Below are 21,716 nucleotides of genomic sequence, written 5' to 3'. Positions count from 1 at the left end.
ATCTGCCTGCAGACAGCCCTCAGTCGGCCCAAATACCAGAGTCTTGGGATTTCTGCGATGGATACTGTCGCCTCTTCCATGATGTCAGGTCATCAGGGGTATAAAAAGTACAGTTTTGTACCTACCATAAATGTAGATGTTCGCGTGTTCACCCACCATAAATGTAGATGTTCGCGTGTTCACCCTGCTGCAGTCATCACACTTGAGTTATCCTGTCGTCAGGCGGTCCCGCAGTCAGCCGGAATTCCAAAGTCTTGGTCTGGCGTCAGTTGCTGTCGTTTCTTCCGTGACGTCAGTGCGCCAGGGGTATATATATTGCATCCGACGCCATTTTCTTCAGTTTTTCTTGCCCCAGATGTCAGGTGCCCCCAAAAAGGTGGACAGTAATTGGTACCAATTTATGAAGTTTTAGCACAAACCCAAAATCCCTCTAGCTATAAGCAAATACACCAGGAAGGTTTTGTAGAGATTTAGCCAGTTAGATCAGGGGGGATGGAGGGGGGTAACCTGGACTGCAGCAGGGTGAACACTTGAACATCTACATTTAAGGTGGGTACAAAACTGTACTATGTTCATCGTGTTACTCTGCTGCAGTCATCACACTTGGGTAGAATCCCAAAGCTAAGGATGGGTGGAGGAGTCATAGAGGGTTAGAGGAGGCTAAATGGCCCTGCAGAACTGCAGTTGCGAAGCCAGCTCTAGTCTTAGAGTAAAGTGGTAAGTGGTAGTGTTTGGTAAAGGTGTGTACTGAACTCCAAGTTGCAGCTTCCAAAATATCCTTGGCTGGAACCCCCTGAGGAAAGCTGTAGATGTAGCTGTTGCCCTGGTAGAGTGGGGCCTAATGGTAGCAGGAACTGGTTTTCCATGATGGGTATAGCAAAAACAAATGCAATGTCCTATCCATTTGGAAATGGTTTGTTTTGATATAGCCTTCCCCTGTGAAGCTGTTGCATAGGACACAGAGCTGGTCAGATTTTTGGAAAACCTTAGTTTTATCCAAGTAGTAACGAAGTTGCCTGTGAATGTCCAAAGAATGCAGGAGTCTTTCTCCTTTGTTCTGTGGATTTGGGAAGAAGGTGGGTAAGTGTATGGTTTGATTTAAAGCCACACTGGAAACCACCGTAGGCATGAAGGAAGGATTAGTTCATAGAGAAACTCTGTCTTGATGGAAAATGAGGAAAGGTTCCACTGCCATTAGTGCCTACAGCTCTGAGACTCTTCTAGCTGAAGTTATTGCTAGCAGCAGGGCAGTCTTCCATGATAGAAACTGTAGATCTGCAGAGAAACCTGGTATAAAGGGAGGAAGCGTAAGTTTTTCCAGAACAAAATTGAGGTCTCATGCTGGTGTAGGTGCTCTCCTGGGGGGGTCTAATGTTTTTTGGCCCACTAAGGAACTGCCTTAGAAGTGGATGTGAAAATAAGGGTGGATCCGTGTTGTAGTGGGCTGAAATAGCTGATGCATGGATTTTAATGGAAGAAAAAGAAAGTCCTTTGTGCAACATCTCCGTTAAATACTGTAGAATCTGTGGCATGTGAGGCTGAAGTGTGTTTTGTCCTTTAGCTTGGTTCCAGGTGCAAAATCTTTTCCATTTGTCCGAGTAGGCTTTCCTGGTGCTGGGCCTCCTAGCTTCCAGAAGAACATCCATAACTGCTTGGGAAAGAGGAGCTGGCTGGATGCTTAGTTGATTTGCCATGCAGCCAGATTTAAGGTTTTGAGCTGGCTGTGTAGAATCTGATTGTTTTGCTGTGTGAGCAAATGAGCAATTTGTGGCAAAATTCAAGGTGGGCCCTGGGCCATATTCCTTAATAGTGGGTACCAGTGCTGGCGTGGACAGTCTGGGGTTATGAGCATCAATCGTGGTCTCTCCTTTCTGATTTTCAGAAGCACCTTTGTGAGGAGAGGCAATGGAGGGAAGGCATATACTGTCAGGTTTTTCCAACTGAATGAGAGTGCGTCCACTTTCCAAGCTTGATGGTGAAGTGTCCTTGTACAAAATTTTGTTAGCTGATAGTTTTGGAGGCTGGCAAACAGGTCTATGTCTGGAAGGCCCCATTCTTGAGTTATCATTGCAAATACTTGTGGATCCAGTTTCCACTCGTGGGGATCCATAATGTTTCTGCTGAGGTCATCTGCCAATGTGTTCTTTTTTCCTGGCAGGTATTGAGCTTGTAACTGAACTTGGTAAGCCAGTGCTGTGCTCCACAAGGTCATTGCTTGCCTGCACAGAGGGTAGGAGTGTGTACCCCCTTGTTTGTTTATGTACCACATTACTGTGGTGTTGTCCGTCCTTATTGTAAGTTGTCCTGGATGTAATAAGTTCTTGAAGGCTGTCAGAGCATTCTGTACAACTAGCATCTCTTTTTGGTTGATGTGCAGATTTCTTTGATCTGCAGTCCATACGCCTTGAACGCACTGCCCTGCCATGTGTGCCCCCCAGGCGTAGTCCGATGCATCTGTTGTCATAGTTTGCCTGGCTGGGGGCAAGGTGAAAGGCTGACCCTTATTGAGGTGACATGCCTGTGACCACCATAGAAACTCTTGTTGAAGGCAGGGAATGAGAGATATCATTGTGTCCAAGCTGTGGCTGTGTTGAGACCATATGCTTTTTAGGTACCACAATAATTTCCTCATATGCAGCTTTGCAAATGGTATTAGTAGTATGCAAGATGCCATGAAGCCCAAGGTCTTCAGAATTTTTCTTGCAGGGAGTAGGGTCTTTTTTGCCATTGTTTTGAAATATTGAGTCAGTTGTAGTTGTTTGTCTGGCGTCAGATAAGCCTTCTGGGCCGTTGTATTCAAGCTGGCACCCAGGAATGTCATATGTTGTGAGGGTACTAGTTTTGGTTTCTTTTCGTTTACTGTGTACCCCAGGCAACTCAGAAGATGCTTTGCAAAAGCCAAACGTTGTAAGAGGATGTCCTTGCTTTCTGCTTGGCTGAGGCAGTCGTCCAGGTATGGGTATATTTGAATTCCTCCTTGTCTGCAGTACGCAATTACTGGTGCCAGGCATTTTGTGAAGACTCTGGGCGTAGTAGATAAGCCAAAGGGCAGTGCAGAGAATTGGTAATGGGGTTGAACCTGCAATGAAACAAAGGTATCTTCTGCAACTCTGTCTGATAGGGAGATGCAGGTTTGCCTCCTTGAGGTCCAACGTTACTAGCCATGCTTTCTTGCCCAACATGGGAAGAAGTTGCTCTAGTGTTAGCATCTTGAATATGGGTACTTGTAAGAAGGTGTTTAGAATTGAAAGGTCCAGAATTGATCTCCAGGCATTGTCCTTTCTGGGGACTAGAAAGAATCTTGAGTAAAATCCTTGGCCTTGCTCTCATGTAGGTACCAGTTGAATGGCTCTCATATCCATGAGAGCTGTAATTTGTTTTTGTGCATCTGCCCATTGATTTTGTGGCAGGTTTGGCATTCCTCTTTTCATTGGCAAAGTGTGGAAATGGAATCTGTATCCTCATGAAATTATGTCTAGGACCCATTTGTCCTTTTTGACAATGTGCCAGTTGTCTGAAAAAGTGCAAGTTTTCCTCCCAAGGGATCGCCAAGAGAGTGCAGCTTGGCCGGATGAGGTGCAAGTCGTTGAGTTTGTCTTCTGGTAGATTGGGGCCTGTCTTCTCCTCCCTTCTGTGTTGCAGTGCCCCATTGTTGAGGTCTGTATTGGGCTTGTGGTTGTCCTCTGCCTCTTGGACGTCTGTATTTACCCCTCTGTGGTCTGTCAGTAGCTGGAAAGGACCAATTTTTTGTTGGCCAATTTCTGCTGAAGCGAGGGGGCTGTACCTGTAGAAAATCTTTGACTGTCTGCATAGATTTTGCCTTATCCTCCATTTTCTTTAAGACTTCTTCTGCCTTAACTCCAAATAGAACATCCTGCTATAAGGGAGCATCTAGAAGCTTTGCTTGAACATGATCAGGAAGAGTTTGTTCTTTTAACCAAGCATGCCTACATATAACAGACCCAGTGACAGCTGCTCTGCAGGAAGCTTCCAAAGAATCAAAACCACATTGTAAAGTATGTTTGACCACCTATTCAACTGCATGCAACAGATCCTGCATTTCTTTCAATTCAGACTGTTGAGGGAGTGTGCTCATTTTTTGTTTTAGCTGAGACATAAGAAATTGCTGATATTTTACATGTGAAATTGGCAATTTAGTGCTCTCATAGCTAGAGTGGCTGAAGTGTAAACCTTTTTCCCCCACCTGTCTAGTGCTCTGGAGTCCCTTTCAGAGGGTACAGGATTTTTTGCCATAGAAGCCTTAGCCCCTTTGGGACCCTGGGAGATGGTCTCTGGATCAGCAACAGGGCTTTTATAAAGGAATTTGTGGGAATCAGGCACTCTATAGTATCTGTCTGGTTTGGCTGGAGCAGGAGGCAGAGAATCTGGGTTCAAACTAGATTCAAAGTAATCATCCACAATGTCTAAAACTGGGGGAATAGCAAGTGGTCTGTACTGGGGGAGTAAAAGAAACTCTCTGAGCCTTTTCTTTGAGTCAGAGTAGTCCTGACCTTCCCAGTGAAAATGTTCCCTCATAGTGTGTAAAGTTTCCCCAAAGGAGTAATCTTCAGGAGGAGAAGCTGAGGGAATAGAATCCTCAGCATAAGAATCTTCATAAGGGGAGAAGGAGTAATCTTGGTCCTCAGAGGAGCCTGAGGAAATAGATACTTCAGAGGAGGCACAATCTTCCTCTTGTCTAGGCCTTTTGTCGGGTGGGGGTTGGGAACCCCAGATTAGAGAGATCAAATCTTCAGCCATTTTAAGCATCTGTTTCTTAGGCATGGGGCCTTGAACAGGAGACTGAAGTACAGTCTTTTTAGGTTTAATAGGAGTCTTAAGCCTAGGATGCGTTTTTATGGTGAGCGGCATCGGTCTGAAGACGCCTTCAGAAACCGAAGGTGTTTCTGCAGCACCATCTCTTTCTGCAGAGTCGTCGGTAGGGGCTGAACAAAATGGCTGCATCGGCCTAGTGCTCTCCGCCAAAGGCTCCGAAGTGGTCTCAGGTTCCAAATCTGCAGTAGTCAGGGGCTGCGTCGGAGCCTCACTGAAAACCGGAGACCGGTCCAGCCGAGGCCTCGGAGTCTGGCTTGGGCCTAGGCTGCCTGTCCCTATCCTTGCGTTTTTTGTGCACGCCGGTAGTCGGTTGCTCCAACGGCATTGTGTAGTTAAATTTTCTACAGAAGTAGTGTCGTGCAAAATCAAAGCGTCTTTTTATAGTACGCTTATTAAACCTATCAAAAAACGACAACCAGTGACGTTGTGGTCTGGGCCTAGGCAAGGTATGCAGTAAGAGTGAAAATCCTTATGAGGAATTTGCTTCCCACAAGAAATACAATTGTTAACCTTTTCTGACATCGGTCTGAGGCAAGAAAAGTTTCCCCAACGGGGCACTTAGCTTTATTGAAGACTTCGGATCTGAAATTCGACTTCGAAAATCTCAGGAGTCGGCCGACCGGCACTTGCGAACTGCTTCTGCTTCGGGCACCGCGCGGCAAGAAAGACTGAGGAAAATGGCATCGGATGCAATATATATACCCCTGGCGCACTGACGTCAAGGAAGAAGTGACAGCAACCAACGCCGGACCAAGACTTTGGAATTCCGGCCGACTGCGGGACCGCCTGACGGCAGGATAACTCAAGTGTAATGACTGCAGCAGTGTAACACGATGAACATCTGGAGCCACAATCAAAGAGGAATGAGAAAGAATGTATAACAGAGAAAAACTGGGTCAAAAAAGGGATCCAAGCCCTGATGGATAACTGGTATTTGCTCTTGCATAGTCTGCATGTGAATTATATGAGGCAAAAATAATTAAGATTACTCTGTTGGAATAAGCTGGGTCAATGGCCATTACTAAAACTGGAGAAACCATACAGTTAAATCGAGGGACTGAGTGTTCAAGTGAAGCTTGCTGGATGGGGACTGGGAGTGGGGGTGGTGGTGAAAGGAGATCCAGTTCTGAATCAAGATGCAAGATTTATTTCTTCAGATGAGGCCATAGTAAAGGAAAACAAATCTCCCAAAAAGGGGCTAGGACTACTCAGGCCTTGCACAGAGATGCTTTCTACAGGAATGTCACCATTAAGGAAGATGGGAAAAGGCTTACAAAAAAGCCACTGAAAGACCAGTGCACCCCTGGGTGACTGTCCCTGTCGAAGGATGATGGCAGTAGTTACAGCATTAAAAAAAAAAAAAAAGTTGCTGCATTTGGTGTTGGCAGGGGATGCAAACAGATCACAGCAATGCTTACCCACGTAGGGAAACTCTACCCATCTTAACGATGGATTTAGGTACTACTTGAACAGTATCAGAATTAACCTGCTGATGTATGTAGGTAAACAGCCCTTCCTGTAATGTGCAATGCTACAAGAATGGCTTCTCAACACAAGGGGTGGGACCTAGTTGTCCCTCCCCCTTGTTGATATACTAGACTAACAAATTACTGATATGCTGTCCGAGTGTACTGAAATCATAGCCTATGGAACACAGCCATGGAATGCCTGCAAAACTAGGAGGACTGCCCTCATCTCCACAACATTTCTGTGAACATGAGTTTCTAGAATGGTCCACATATCCTGAATCATTCTCTCTTGGAAATTACTCCCACTTACCTCAGAGGGGAAGTATCTGTGGTCACTATAGCCATGGGAAGGTGCAGAGGAAAGGGTCTTCTGACTGGGACTACAGGAAACTCCATCTACCACAAAAATGTTTCTTGCAGACCAAGGAAATATGAATGGTGTTGTCCATGGTGTCTGTTAACTGAGACCACTGCATGCTCACAGTCTACTGCAGAAAAACCTCACATGAGGTGCAAGTACAAATGCTGCCATAATAAAAGGGCTTTTAAGATGACAGCATCTGGAGAAGATTGCTGAAACAGAAAGGTCAATACTGCAGTTCTTAATGAGAAAAGGTTTTTCTTCTGGTAGTTTAAAACATGACCTGGTGTCCACATGGCTTCCTATGACGACAAAGGATTGGTAAGGCTACAACAGTGATTTTTCCATGCTGACTGAGATACGTAGGGACAGACACAAGTAAAGTAAGTAATCTTTCTCGGCCTCTTCCCAAGGCCACAGCGACCAGATACCTACCTCTGTGATGGTGGTGGGGAGCATTTCAAAGGGAGAATGATTTTTTAAAATACCTTAAATTATCACTAGACATATGCACACATACATTAACAGAAAAGAAAACATAGCATTTTTTTCATGCATTGTATGTGGTGTATGTTTTTTTTTGCCTCATAACTTGTCATACACTCTAGCATTACATATATTGTGTAATTCATGCCTTCTTTTAAACCTCATTCTGCCTCCTGGCAAACATTCTGCATGTATTCTTCCCACAGCTTCAATTTATTTTTATGTAATTTGTTCCTTCCCTTTTCTAAAGATCTAACTTCCAGTTCTTTTATCTCTAACAATATTCAATACTTTTAAATTACAGCTGGTTAGACTGATTTCCATTTTTTACCAATTACTTTTTTGGCAACCAATACTATTAAACTTAAGGCCTTGCAATGTAATCACTTCCTTAGTTACAGCAAATTTCTCCTCCAATACTTAAGACAGAGTACTTTGTAGTTTAATTTTAAAATATACCAACTCATCTTATTCTCAAAAAACATATTCCCTTTTACCCCTATCTTTCCCATCACACCTCTAGCATTTGCTATCCAACAGAGAAAAAATTCCTTGAAGTCTGCTTGAGGTGTAAAAATACCTATGCAAAGACTTTCAGACAAAAAAATCCTAAACCTTATTGGTCTTTACTGCGCATATTTAAGCCATGCATATGTTCTTCTATTGTTACTTTGTAAATTGCCTTTCCAGTTATTCTTCCAAATCTTTTCTAACCTCCTATGACTGATTCTTATAGTTAACATGCAATATTTTATATGTCCTACTAATATTTTTTTAAACAGAAGTTTCTATTCTGTTCAAATAAAAACTCTGCTAGAGCTGTACTTTCATTTAGGACTCCCCTTATACCTTCCCCTTTGCCTAGACTTTAACATCAATCCCTGATAGTGAAGCCAATCTCTAGCCTGCAGTGCAAACTTCTGCTTGGCCTCATCCTACCCTATTACCATTCCTTTTCTAGTTATTTGATCCCAGTTTTCTCCAGTACATGCCAGCCCCATTTTACCTATTTTTGTTCCCCTTCTTGCAGTCACCCCTACTGGCAAAATTTCATTTCTCAATTCCAATGTTGACTTAGTATACTTTCTACAACTTGACTATACTCTATATGGTTATTGCTATTCTCCTACATGATCTTCATACAAAATATTACTCTCTACTTACTTCTAGCCCCCCCCACCCATCTTCATCATCCCTTTCCACAACGATTTACAACTTTCTGTGGGTGTTATGTATTATGAACCTTAACTGCATAGCTCTAAAATATCCATACAGATCAAGTAATCCTAAACCACTTTGCTCTATGGGGAGGATCAAGTTATCCCAGATAACTCTTTCCCTCTTTCCATCCCAAATAAATTCCTTCAACTCTTTTTTAATTACTGTCCACAACGTTTCCTCTAGCTGATAAAAACATGCCTGACCTGTATATAAAACAAAAGGGAATAAACCATTATCACTGCTTGTATCTTATTATTCATACCCATAAATAAGATCTTTCAGTTTCCCAGTTTTTGTACTCTTAACTAGCCTCTTCCCACCTATCCTTAGCTGCAATAACAGAATCCTTTTTAATACACACACCTAAATGCTTAAACTTATGTCCCCATAAATACGGGTATTGTGGAATCAATTCATGTATGGGTGCATAATTTACCACTAGTGTCTTTGTTTTATCTTCACTACTTTTATATGATGAAAAGACATGAGACTATTGCAAAATGTTTCACAACACAGAAATGCCCTTTTCTAGATTTATCACATAGAAAAGAGTATCATTTCTAGACTTATCACACACAAAACCATATCATTCATTTTTGGCAACACCTTTGTCACTGTCTTAGCTAGTACAGACAAAAACTTTATCGTCACAGTTCCCTTTGTGCTTTTTCTTGATTTCCACATTCCTCTGCTTTATGAATTGTTTAATAAAATTTCCGAAATATCTCAATACCTCTACAAGATCACTTGTTACTTTTCTGATTATACGCACATTAAATCTGGCAACAGCCATTTCTACTTTCTGTTGAGCAAGCTGTTCTGCTAAAAGTTTATGTCCTCTGAATATCTCAAAAATAGTTGCTTAACAGCCATCTTTGATAACCTGCAATCTTTAAACTCACGCTCGTTATCTAAATACTCTCTTAATTTTTCTCTTTAGTGCTTTGCAATTGCTCCTACTCTTGTTCTGCAAGATTTCCTTTTTCTAAAATAACTGTACCTTTGTCACCCTCTCCACATAGTTTCTATTACTTCTTAACCATATCTCTTTCTCTTATTTCTACCCTATTTTTCAAGTCCATGTTCAATTTATCTTGCTCACTAACTATCCCTTCTGAAGAAATTTCTACCTTCCCTAATAACTGTCAAATAATTTCGACTACCCATTCAGTAAATGTCTCTCTTTTAACAGATAGACAGGAAAATGGCAGTCTCTCATTTTTACTTCATTACCCTGCATTTTTATATTGGTTTTTAACTGTGCATGATTTGAAATAATTATTGGCTGTGTCGAAGCTTTCAATTAAATGCTCATGTCACTGTGAAATATAATTTCTGTCTAGTCTAGCCCAGTTATTGTACCTTGGAGAATAACATGTAAATACGGTTTGAGTTCCTACTACTGAATTCACATCTTCCACACCAAATATGTTATAAATTTCTATTGAAATCTACCCTCTTTAGATATATTTTCCCTATTTCCCTATTTCCTATTTCAAATCACGTTCCAGTTACCATCTTACAAAAACTCCCTGATGAAAGCAGATTATTTCGCCCAAATATTAAGCTCCATAACAACAGTTTTTCATGGAATATAAACACATGCCAGTGTAATGCTTCTCCATTGCCAAAAGCCTCTTACTACCAGAAACCTACCTACATTTTCCTCCTCTTCTTTCACTATTTGAGCCCCTCTAATGAGAAGTATAATTAATCCCCTTTTCCTCTGTCCCTGACATTTCCATTAAGCAACCATCCTGAAATCCTTTCCTTGTAAAATTCACATGCTCATTTCTATCTATCTAAATGAGTCTCCTGCAGCACTGTCATTTCCCCTTACATTTCTTAATAAAATTCAGTACTCTTTTAAAATTCAGTACTCTTTCTTTTTTTGTTTATATCTGTAAAGCCATTCACATTTCAAGATAATATGGACAAATTAGCCATTATTAAAGAAAGCTGTTGTTCCTCCCTACTAAACATGACAGTTCTGCTGAATCTGTACTTCAATCTTTTCGCTTACATGAGCGCACTGTTTGGCAGGCTGATCTTATATACAACTATATGAGCCTATGCCGCATTTCAAGACTTTTCTGCTTAATGAAAACCCTACAACAAAAAAACTAAATACATTTTCAACCCTCCATCCCCTATTAACTTGAATACACCCAACTATGTACATTTTAAAAAACAAAACTTAACTCTCCAGAGAGTGACAATTATCCCTATTGCAGACCGCACCCTCAGGCATTAACTAACCAAAAATTAAGGTAACCCATACCAATGCACATGTTGCAACTTGTGTCACCTCTTACACTGACTGATGTACGTAATTTTCCCATCTCCATGTCCACTTTCAGACATTAACTTTTAGCCCTAAAGAAAAAGTGCACTGGATACCTTTAAATAAAGCTACACTGAGCACCGTTCTATTAAATGTATTAAAGTATTAAGGCTGCTGGGGAGACTACTATTTTTGATTCACATCCCCTGATTTTGGACTATTTTTCATTGAACTGCTTGCCAATGTACCTTTAAATCTTACATCTCTCTCAAGAACGAGTACTAAGGACTCTCAATATTGCTTGCACCTGCAGACAGATGGTCAGTAATAATAATAAAAAAAAATAACTTCAGTAATTTTTGTATATTTCATTTAGAATACAATGCACAGAGTTCTCCTGGCCCCCTCCCTTCAGCTGCAGACTTAATGTCTCTCACTGAGAGCAAATGGACAAAATAACTCAGCAGATTAAAGAAACTCAGTGTTTATAATGCCTTTCATTATTTTGTCTTAACTTTTAAGCCTGTTTAACAAAATGTCCAAAGTTCAAGCCAAGAACATTAATCCAGATATCTACCCCTTGCAAAATTATAACACTATAAATAATAAAAATCAGTACACCTTGCACCCAAGCCCAGTACAGTGGCCTAAGATTACATTATAGCAACTTAAAATTGTCTTTGTCCAGCCTTCCTTATCTTGATAAACTGTAAAGCCCATATATCACACACTAAGAAAAAGTGCTCATTTATTTTAGTAATTTTAATATATAATGTAGTCACTGAAAATATTCCCCACATTTAAAATCCTCCTACCTGCTCACTATACAAAACAACTTTACAATATAGCCTGCAATTTACATCATGAAATGCTTTATACAGGTATTAACAAGAACAAAAATGTTTACTTACACTTTTTCCTTAACTGTTCTTCTAAACATTAATGACAAAGTGGGGTAAATGCTTTACTGTTCACCCACAAACTTAAAAGTTAACAAAATTCCAGTCTTTTTCAGCCACTTTCTTCCAAAGCCATTTTCCAGAAATGTGATTTGTGCTTTGTAGTCTTTCATTTATTACTTACTGCAGAGTTGCTGGTCTTCTTCCTAATCTTATCCATCACCAAGCTCTGGTAGAAGTTCAAGATACTTCTAATTATTATGTTCAACTCCCATCTCTCAGGCATTTTCCTTTGGAACACTGGAAAAGGTTTCAATTACAATGTCTCTCTATGAACTTTGCTAAGAATGAGAAGCAGAGTCCCTTTCTGCTTGCTGCTCACTCTTTGATGGATATACTTTTTTGTCCTCTTTATCCTGTTCTGTATCACAACAGCTCTTCGATACTCCAGAAATAAACACACACAAAAAGTGTACACACCCCCTGTTAAAAATGCCAGTTTTTTGTGATATAAAAAATGAGACCACAATAAATCATTTAAAATCTTTTCCCATCTTTAATGTGACCTATAACCTGTGCAATTCAATTGAAAAACAAATCTGTTAGGGGAAAATTATAAAAAATGTATAATAAGCTTGTTGGTTAAGTGTGCATACCCTTAAACTAATACTTTGAAGCACCTTTTGATTTAATTACAGCATTCAGTCTTTTGGGTACACACCTGCCATCAATTAAAGAGACTCTAATTAATCCCAAATAAAGTTCAGCTGCCCTAGTAGGATTTTCCAGACAGCTGCCTGCTATAGCAAAAGCCACGGTTCGCAGAGAGTTTACAAAGCATCAAAGGTTCATAGGTAGGTACTAGGCTATTGGCTTTAGGGCCTATATAAGCCTAGTCAAAAAGGTACCCTGGTTTTCGCCACCCAAGAAACTTATTTTCCTGTGCCCCTGAGGTGATCCCCAGAGTGAATTCCCTATTTCCCATCCAATCAAGAAGAGTTTTTTGGAAGAGTGCTCTCATTGTTAAAAGTTATCAGTCAGGAGAAGGGTACAAAAAAAATTGCACAGCATTGGATATATCATGGAACACAGTGAAGACAGTCATCAAGAGGAGAAAATATGGGACAACAGTAACGTTGAAAAGAACTGGACGTCCCTCCAAAACTGATGAAAAGTCAAGATGAAAACTGGCCAGGGAGGCTGCTAAGAGACCTACAGCAACAGTAAAGGAGCTGCAGGAATTTCTGGCAAATACTGGTTGTGTACTACATGTGACAACAATCTCCTGTATTCTCTATATGTTTGGTCTATGGGGTAGGGTTGCAAGACAGAAGCCTTTTCTTACACAGAAAAACATCTAGGCCCAGCTAAAATTTGCAAAACAATACATCAAGCCTCCCAAAAGCATGTGGGAAAATGTGTTATGGTCCGATGAGACCAAGGCTGAACTTTTTGGCCACAATTCCAAAAGGTATGTTTGGCGCAAAAACAACACTTTGCATCATCAAAAGAACACCATCCCCACGGTGAAGCATGTCATGCACATCAACACCCTGTCCTGCATGATGGCCCTCCATACAGCCAGATGAAAAGGCAGCAAGCCCCTGACTTCATCCAGGGGGGGAGTACTTCTGCAACTCCTTCAGCGATGCTGAAGTTGCTTCCCAGAGAATGGACCTCTGAATTCCTGGTACCTCATCTGCCCCTGGAGCAAAATCCATTAAAGGGACCTCTTCTGCCATGGTTGCCTCTTTCTGAATGTAAGTCAAAAAGAGGATACTTGGGGTTTCCTAAACCAGAGTGCTTTGGACTCTTTCATAGGAGGATCTTTGAGCAGCCTCCAAAGTAGACAGCATCTTTCTTTCCTGCTTGTTCTCCAGAAGTTCTTCCTTAGCCTAGGGATGAATGCCAAAGTGATTTCTGCAGATATTTGTGTTAAAAATGTATTTATAAATCTGCTGGTGTGAAAAAATTATCAACAGTGAGTCCTGCTGGAAAGAAAAGAAACATACATGTATGTCAGGCTATAGTGTGGTAACTGCTGAAATGTATGTTAACAGAAGATGCTGAAAGGGGAAGGGGTTAAGATTAGCAGAGCTTACCTTAAGAAAAAAATAGCATAAAATTAAATGACTTGGTTTAGACCTAAATATTTTATTGCACAGGCCTGAATGCAGCCAGAGATGCAATGTTTGGTCTGGGATCCTGATCTTATTGTCCTTAGCAGTGAACTAATTGCTAGCCTGGGGTGCCAGAGAATGGCTGGTTAGTCTCTACAAGAAGGATGAAAGTACTGGAAATGGTTTATAGTCTTCAGATACCTGAGCAAAGTTCTAGGTGTGTATTATTATACATCTGTGCTAGATTCTGGATCAGCTTCTAGTAGGGGTAGTGTGGGAACCACAGAATCAGATCACCAGATGTGATGTAATTCTATAGCCAGCAGTGAAATTATTTTAGATATTAGTGAGATATGTGATGGTGACACTCAGCACTCTGTATTGCCTTGCTCTAGCAAGTAGGGAACAGTAATTCTTCAGTCAGTTAGAAAAATATAGCAAGACTAGTTAAATACTGTTTTTTTTGTACTTGTCTGAATCTTTCCACCTGTGCTGTTTTTATATTTCCTGTGAACACACTATGGTGTTTACTGTAAATATATAGTCAGTATTTTATTGGTTTCTATTTATTATTAAATATATCTAAACCTTTCATTGTAGCTGGTCTTTTAGAAAACAGTTTAACCTTGGAGAGTAACTGCATTTGTTTGGTGGCACTGTGGACTTCATGATTCTGAATGTCTTGTTGCTTGGTTAACATTACCATTTGAATAGTATTAATTTTACTAAGAGTAATTGAGTAACCTGTTAAGTGCCTTAAAGTAGATGGCTGGTGGCACTGACTACCTTATAATCTGGGCAAAGGGGCATAGCTGGTAAATCTGTGCCAGCCTTTCTCGTGTGTGTGTGTGTGTGTGTGTGTGTGTGTGTGTGTGTGTGTGCGTGTGTGTGTGTGTGCGTGTGCGTGTGTGAGAAAATCAAATCTCAAAGAATGTGTGTGCCAGCTACTTGGAAGAGGGACACAGAGCACTGGTTTCTGCAGAGAGAAAGGCTGAGTCTTACTTGGGGCCTGGAGAGGAAGTCTAGCCCCAGATATGGACTGTGCTCCCTGTGTGCTCTTAAAGGAAATTGTGTTTGGTGCTGAGAGCTGCATCTGAAAATTCTGTGTGCATCCATTTTTGTTCAAAGTGAACGTTCCCCACTTGTGTCAATGGCGGGGATTAAGGCTCCTTGATTACTGACCCAGAGGAGGGATGTCACACTTGTTATGCATGGTTTCTTTGAAAATGAGTCAGATGGGTCATGTAATTGTATGCTCTCAGTGCAAATGTACTTCTTTTCCTATTCAATCCATTGTCCGACTCTCTTTGTTGGGAGGATGGTCCAGTGGATTGTCAGACAGCCCCCTCCTAGTGGCCACTGCTAAAATAATGGGAGTTTACCAGATTACCCTTTTTTCCAGTGTTATCTGTCCTTAGGTGGACAAAAACCTCTGTCAAATCTGTGAGGAATATATTCAGCCACATAAGAGTCCTGCAGTGCTCCCGCTATCAGCATATCCATCATACAGTCAAGCAGGAGAGACATCCCAGAAGGTAGGGGGGGCAGATCCAGAAGGTCTCAAACAGCACCTTCTCATTTGGGGAAGAAAGCATGATGGTAACGTTAGTCTGTTGCATGGAATCATTGTGAAAGGGGATGATGGGCCAGGAACCCCTGTACTGCATTAAATTCCAAAATTTTGGCAAAACTGGCATCCTCCAGAAGCAACTGTGGGGACTCTCTCCTTTCATCAATGTCTGTGTTGGGAGTGAAGGACTCAGACAGGAAGTCCATGTACCTGCTTCTGCATATACAGTTCCTCTATGGATCTCAAGGGGGCATCCAAATCACAGGAATACTCAGGATGAATCTCATTAAGAGGCTGTGTATGGACTTTGGATCAGCATTGTTCCTAGAAAGGGATGTAAAAAGGAAAGGCTGCAAACTGAAGGATGTCCAGGGTGCAGGCAAAATCACCAGGATCCCTGGCCTTCACAGACAGAGAGGCTACCATCCTGTTGCTGATTTTGAAAGCTGAAGCTGAATCTGTCAGTATCAGAGACCTCTGAGTTGGTACCATATTGATCACTACAGAAGGGAGCTTCAAGGGTAATCAGGATGCTGGCACTGACGCTGACAGACTGGATGGCTCTGACTTCAACACCTGAGTTGATACCTCAAGTGACAAGACTCTGACACTTCACAGGTTACTCAACTAGCTAGCAATGAATGAAGATGGTGATGAAGACCCAATGTCAAGGGTGCAGTCCAAAGACACTGCTGATTCTGGCTTCAGTCAGTACCATGGAAAAAAATCCTGCTGGTGATAACATGGGAAGCTCCAGGAAGAATGTCAGCTCTGGAAACTTCAGTACCAAGACACATACTGGGGAAGGAGCTTGTACGACTGGAGATGTAGGGCCAATCTGACCTGACCAAGAAACAGAGGGGATTGTGGGATGAAACCCATGTCAATCTGAGCCTTTACAAAAGCCTTCATCATCCTTTGCCAGTCAATATCAGTGGAGCTCTGGTCAAACCTAGCAGATCTAAAAGTAGGAAGTGGAAGGGGGAAGAATCTGCAAAGTCACCTTACAGCAAAGCAGACACTTGCAAGTCCTTGCTGGGCAATTATCTGGAAGGACTACAGTTTTGGTGTGGGAATGTCTTCACACTGCAGATAAGGATGGCATTGAAACAGCTGGGGCAGAGACCACCTGTAGACAGTCCATCCGAGGAATTTTAATAGACAGGTGAAGGTTGCAGCTGATGATCTACTAGCTTCCCCTTTCTCTTTTCTTTGTCCTTTTTCTTGCTTTCTTTCTGCTGGTCTTTATCTTAACATGTTCAAAAGAGTGGGAAAGAGGTAAACCCTTTAAACTAAGAGTTTCGTCTTCCTCTCTTGAAGAGAGAGTGCACACTGTAGCCCCTGCAGATGCCATAGGAAGACTGAAGATGCCCTAGCTCCAGTCATACCTGACAGATTGTGGACATCCAGAAGCAGGGTTTTTTGGCCACAATGGGTACACTTTTAGAAGCCTTCATCCATAACTAACTAAAGGCAACACTCACAGGAAATCCCCAGTGAACAAGACACAAACCACAGTAATAAACAGCAATAAAGTATAATAAACAGTTACCCAGTAAACAGAAAACAGCAGACGACACTGTCATTCAGTAAACTTCAAAACACTGATATAAAAGCATATAACTGTATGTCTAAGAAAGAATAACTGGTGGAAAGGCTGAAAAATTGACTAAGCCTCTGCATCTAGTTGTGGGAGCAGGAAGGAGAACACATTTTTTGAAGATCTTTAAAGAGTTAGAAGAAAATTTAGAAGAGAAGTATACTGAAACAGCTAAAGGAAATGAGTAAAAGGCTATGAGTCAAGACTTATTTGAGCAGTTGTGAAAGCAATCCTGGAGGATGAAGCAGCAAATGAGACCTGAAAGAGGCTTAGGGTGCAGGTGCATGATTGGAGCAGAAAATTAGCTTGAATGATTGGTAATGTGATAAGTTAATCAAACCACATGGTTTTACCACCACTGGTCACTCAGAAGACAAATCCAACCATAACTGACTTAGCAACAAACTTTTATTCCTGACAGATACACTACACACCCTTAACTTTCTTCCCTATATACCAATTTAACCATTTCTGAGGCAAAAGCAGAGCAGCAATCCATTATGGACTTCATAAAACTGAGTGTCTCTAATAGAGGGGTCAACTTCAGGACAGCTAAAAACAGAGAAGGTTTTATTATCTTTGTCTGTGACACCCCAGAATACACTTCCACTGGGGGGTAATGAATGCCAGGGAGACACTCCAATACCTTTAGATACAAAGTAGAGAATGGCCTGGAGTTACCAGATGTATGAAATGACAGAAGACATGTAAATGTCTGATGCTGGGGGGATGCGCCCTTAAAGACCAATGTAGCACTCACCTGAGGCAATATATGACACAGAGACCTGAACTAGATTGTTGCAGGCATCAAACTGCATTCCCAACTTCACTGCAGTACCATCAGCTCTGCTGACAGAACAGGATAGCGTCCCATCTACAACCCATGCAATCCAAGTCTGAGTACTGATTCAGGCACCTGCTGGAGAAGGTGGGGGGGTAGTGGGAGAAGAGTCGCATAGCTTTGCCACCTCGTCTCTCTTTGGGGAGAAAGGAATGCATGTTCAGCTGCTTTCTCCTGTTGTAGAATTCCTGGTGGAGACCAGAGATCAGATGGAAATGTTGGTTTCACAGAGAGCAGGGAAGTCATATGGGTGTTATGTCACCCACAGAAGCGAGCGACAAACACTTGCTGATGCCCACTGCACTATGAACCCTGGGACAGTTATGGGCATATGCATATGGGTTAGGGCCTTCAAGTGAAAAAAAACCCTGGCCTTTGATGAGTGCACAGCTGCTCTCTGCTCGTTAGCTCGTCTCCTGAAGGAAGAATGAAATTTGCTGCATGTGGCAGCATAGAGAAGGGAACCTGATTGTCACTGATATAACCTGGAAAAAGACAGCAAAACTCTCCCCTTTAGCACTTGGGAGAACATCCATCTATAATCCCCTTTTTCCTATTTTTCCACATGGGGTCGGGGTGTCATATGAAAAGTGACCGTCACCTAGAGCCCTTATTCACAGTGTCTGGTGGCTAGCAGTGCAGCAGTTGTTCTTCCATACCATGCAAACACATGCACTCACACATATGGCCAATTCCACCAGAAATTAAACAGCGAATGCATGTTTAATCTGAGCTGCCCCCTTGGGCCCAACCGAAGCAAGGGGACTTGAGTGAGTCTCTAACATTAGGTGACAAGTCCTGCTTCACAGCTAGATGAGAATCCAAATAAATAAACTCCCTGACCCCTAACAAATCCTTTGTGGGGGACTTCAGCTCCATGTAAGCTGCTTAGAGTCATGTTTGAGAGACTCTGAAGTAGGAAAGTTGATCCTAACATCATGGTATGTACCCCCCCCCCCCCAAAAGTGTCTGTTAGAGGTGCATCTCCCTCTTGCCATCAGCTAATAAGAGGAAGACTCATCTTTCACTCAATAAAAGGCCACGCTCAAACTGCAACAGAAATAAGTCTACATCTTCAGCAGACTTTAAAGGTGGCAGCTTTGACCAATGCCTGTCTTTCAGAATCATCACTTCTGTTGGTGTACCACTGACACAGGATCATGCAAAAGATCACCTACCAGTCCCTATACTCAGCACCCTTCAGAGCAGCCATTTCAGTTCTGAAGATATGGGCCCCGAGGTTCTCAGCTTGCTTCTTTATAAGCGAAGCACAGGCAACTGTGTCAAATTTTAATGCTGTGTATTTTCTCCCTAACTCCAGGCAGCATCACAGGAGGATCCATTTTGAAACATGCTGACGAGAACACTTTAAAGGCTTATGAACTTAAGCCAAAAGACATGGAAATGTCCAACAACAAATGTCATTATCAGGATGCAAGGTATGAGAGTGGCACAAAATAAATGGGGAAGTGCGAGGGACTGAGAAAACCCTCTTAGCCTGGGGTAGTACGTCCTGGCATGCACTGGCTAGGGCTATGTGTAAGCCTGAGAAAAAGCTCTACAATGTGTTAAGATGGTAACATCAGTGAAGGAAAACACAGCAGTAACCCAATTTAAAATGTCTAAGAAGTCATACCCTTTGTTTATGGTGGTGTGCTGAACAGGACTCAAGCATATTCCATACAGCATAAAATATTCTTACTTTTCATTTCCCTCTATGGTCAAGGGGAGAGTGGAGTTCATTCTAACTACTCCAACTTAGACTCAAACATTACCATGCACTCTGCTCCAGTTAATATCAGGCTGCTGCATGGTGACTGCCAAGAAATTATTTAAGAAATCTTTTCTTCAGATGGTCAACCACACCCCATGCTCTCCCACTCTCACCAATGGAAACCCAGGACATCTCAAAATCCCATGAGAACAAGTTAGTCATATGCACTACTACTGCTGTGCATCATCAAATGCCCTGTAATGTTTTCCAGCCCACACTGAGACAAACTCAGTTTTATCAAATGTTTTACTATACACTAGCAATGTAACTGTACCTCTACTTTCTAAAACTTAATACATTCATTGGTTCTAGCTTAAATTTAGCATCTTTGGATAGAAGTTGAGGCTAATCAGCAGCATACTTAGGCTTATATCTTCCCTTTTTTTCTGCCAAAAAATCTCATGCAGTCCTATCAGAGTTCATAACGTAGATATGGAAGAAGCTTGCTTCACTGTACTCACATTTCACAAGAAGATCCCGTGCTTGTCGTGGAGCCTCAGTGTCTGTGACTTTGAGTTGCAAGTAGCACCAAGTCAAGAAGCTTCCCTGTACTGCCCAGAATAATGAAGACAAGATTGTTCCATTTTCCTGTTGTGAAGCATCTTTCATCATCATTTTACACTAAAGGGAAAAATGCAAAACAAAGTTAACTTGACTACAGTTTCTCTAATTTCAGAGTGCCTTCAGCATTATTTGTCATGCTCACTCTTCTCACACTTAAATTCACTACAGAAAATGTACTAAGACAGAACATTTTAACTCCCTTAAAATCAGAAGCTAAAACAAGAACTCAAAACTTTAAATACAAATAATGTGTCTGGAATTTTTAACTCCATCTGCAAACATCCTCAGAATTCTTTTAAACAATGCAAGAAAATGGCAACACTCTTTGCACCATACAATTGCACATCTTGCATTACACAACACTGGCAAAAAATTACTCTCTGCACATGATGATCTCAGCTCTGATCTGTCCCATACAACCACCAGAAGTCTGTCTTTAATTCGACTCCATATGAAATCATGGGGTCACCTGGTAGAAAAGAAGCCACATGTATGGTCGCAAAGCACTCAAGATACATGTATGCTATGGCAGTTCTTCCAAGTCTACTCATACCTATGCTCTCACTGTTTCAAGGCAGAGGAGGGATGATAGTTTAAGCTGCACGTGACAAAACTCAAAATTATCAAAGATCCATACATAGGTTCATAGGTAGGTACTACGCTATTGGCCCTATGGCCTATACAAGCCTAGCCAAAAAGGTACCCTGGCTTTCGCCATCCAAGAAAATAATTTTCCTGTGCCCCTGTCGAGCAGAGCCACAGAGGTGATCCCTGGGGTGAATTTCCTATTTCCCATCCAATCAAGATTTTTCTTGAAGAGTGCTAATGAGGAGCTTTGTTTGATATAGACAGGTACTTTTGTTCCAGAGTATGGGAAGTCTCTGGGACAAGAATCTATCCCTCCAGCATGTTCTGTTTATTGTGGTGACAATGTTTAGGTCCCTAGAGCGTGTAGCTCGGAGGGATTGGGATTTCTTTAAGTGGAGCGTGTCCAACAGCTCTGGGTTTGACATAACTTTGTATGTTAGGCAGAGATTGCTTCTGAGTAGGTGATGTGCGATGGAGTAAAGCTGGAGTTTTTTGAGAATGTCTGCGTAGGGCATTCTGTTTGAGGCCGGTAATCCTCTTTGTGAGGTATTTCTGCAGCCTTTCCAGTTGTAGGTGTCTTGTGAGGTAAATACCAAAAGGCACTGAATCAAGAGATGAAGTTGTTTAGTCTCTTCCCACAGGGCTATATTATATAAGCGAACGCACTGAATTGAGAACGCTATATAATTGACCAACAATCCCCGAAAGTCCAAAATATTGAACACACGGATCAGCAATTTTTTCCCAGGCAAAAAAAAATCATCGCTGATCCGTAAAAAAAAAAAAAAAAATGAAACAAAATAAAGTGTGGGGGGGGGCTTTGCCCCCTACACCCTCCATGTAGGGGGCTGTCAACTCCAAGATTGCACCACAGTGGAGGAAATGGCAAAGTTCCGAAAACAGCAAGAAAAAAAATATCGCTGTTCCGTGCTTTCGGTATTTTGCCATTTCACTTAATGGTGTTCGACTATACAGTGTTCGCAATTCACTGCATTCACTAAAATAATAGGGACCTTCTTTCCACATATCCATATACTTAAATACTGCATATCATGTCCTCATAAATATGGGCACTGCATGCATAAGTACATAGTATACTGCTAAAG

The 21,716-nt window shown here is 41.7% G+C and overlaps 1 protein-coding gene across 1 annotated transcript in view; it reads right to left on the bottom strand.

Moving 5' to 3' along the window:
• Positions 1-21,716, bottom strand: part of ZZEF1 (zinc finger ZZ-type and EF-hand domain containing 1) — a gene marked incomplete in the record, with an annotated part of 3,903,331 nt that overhangs the window by 2,699,828 nt on the left and 1,181,787 nt on the right. The window contains 1 exon segment of the mRNA XM_044082903.1: positions 19,920-20,079. Coding sequence (XP_043938838.1) covers positions 19,920-20,079 — 160 coding nt within the window.

This window comes from Protopterus annectens, chromosome 9.part0, assembly GCF_019279795.1.
Source record: "Protopterus annectens isolate FY-2018-M chromosome 9.part0, PAN1.0, whole genome shotgun sequence".
Taxonomy (NCBI): Eukaryota; Metazoa; Chordata; order Ceratodontiformes; family Protopteridae; genus Protopterus; species Protopterus annectens.
Note: the sequence above shows the minus strand (reverse complement) of the source record. Positions and strands in the feature narration are given on the sequence as shown.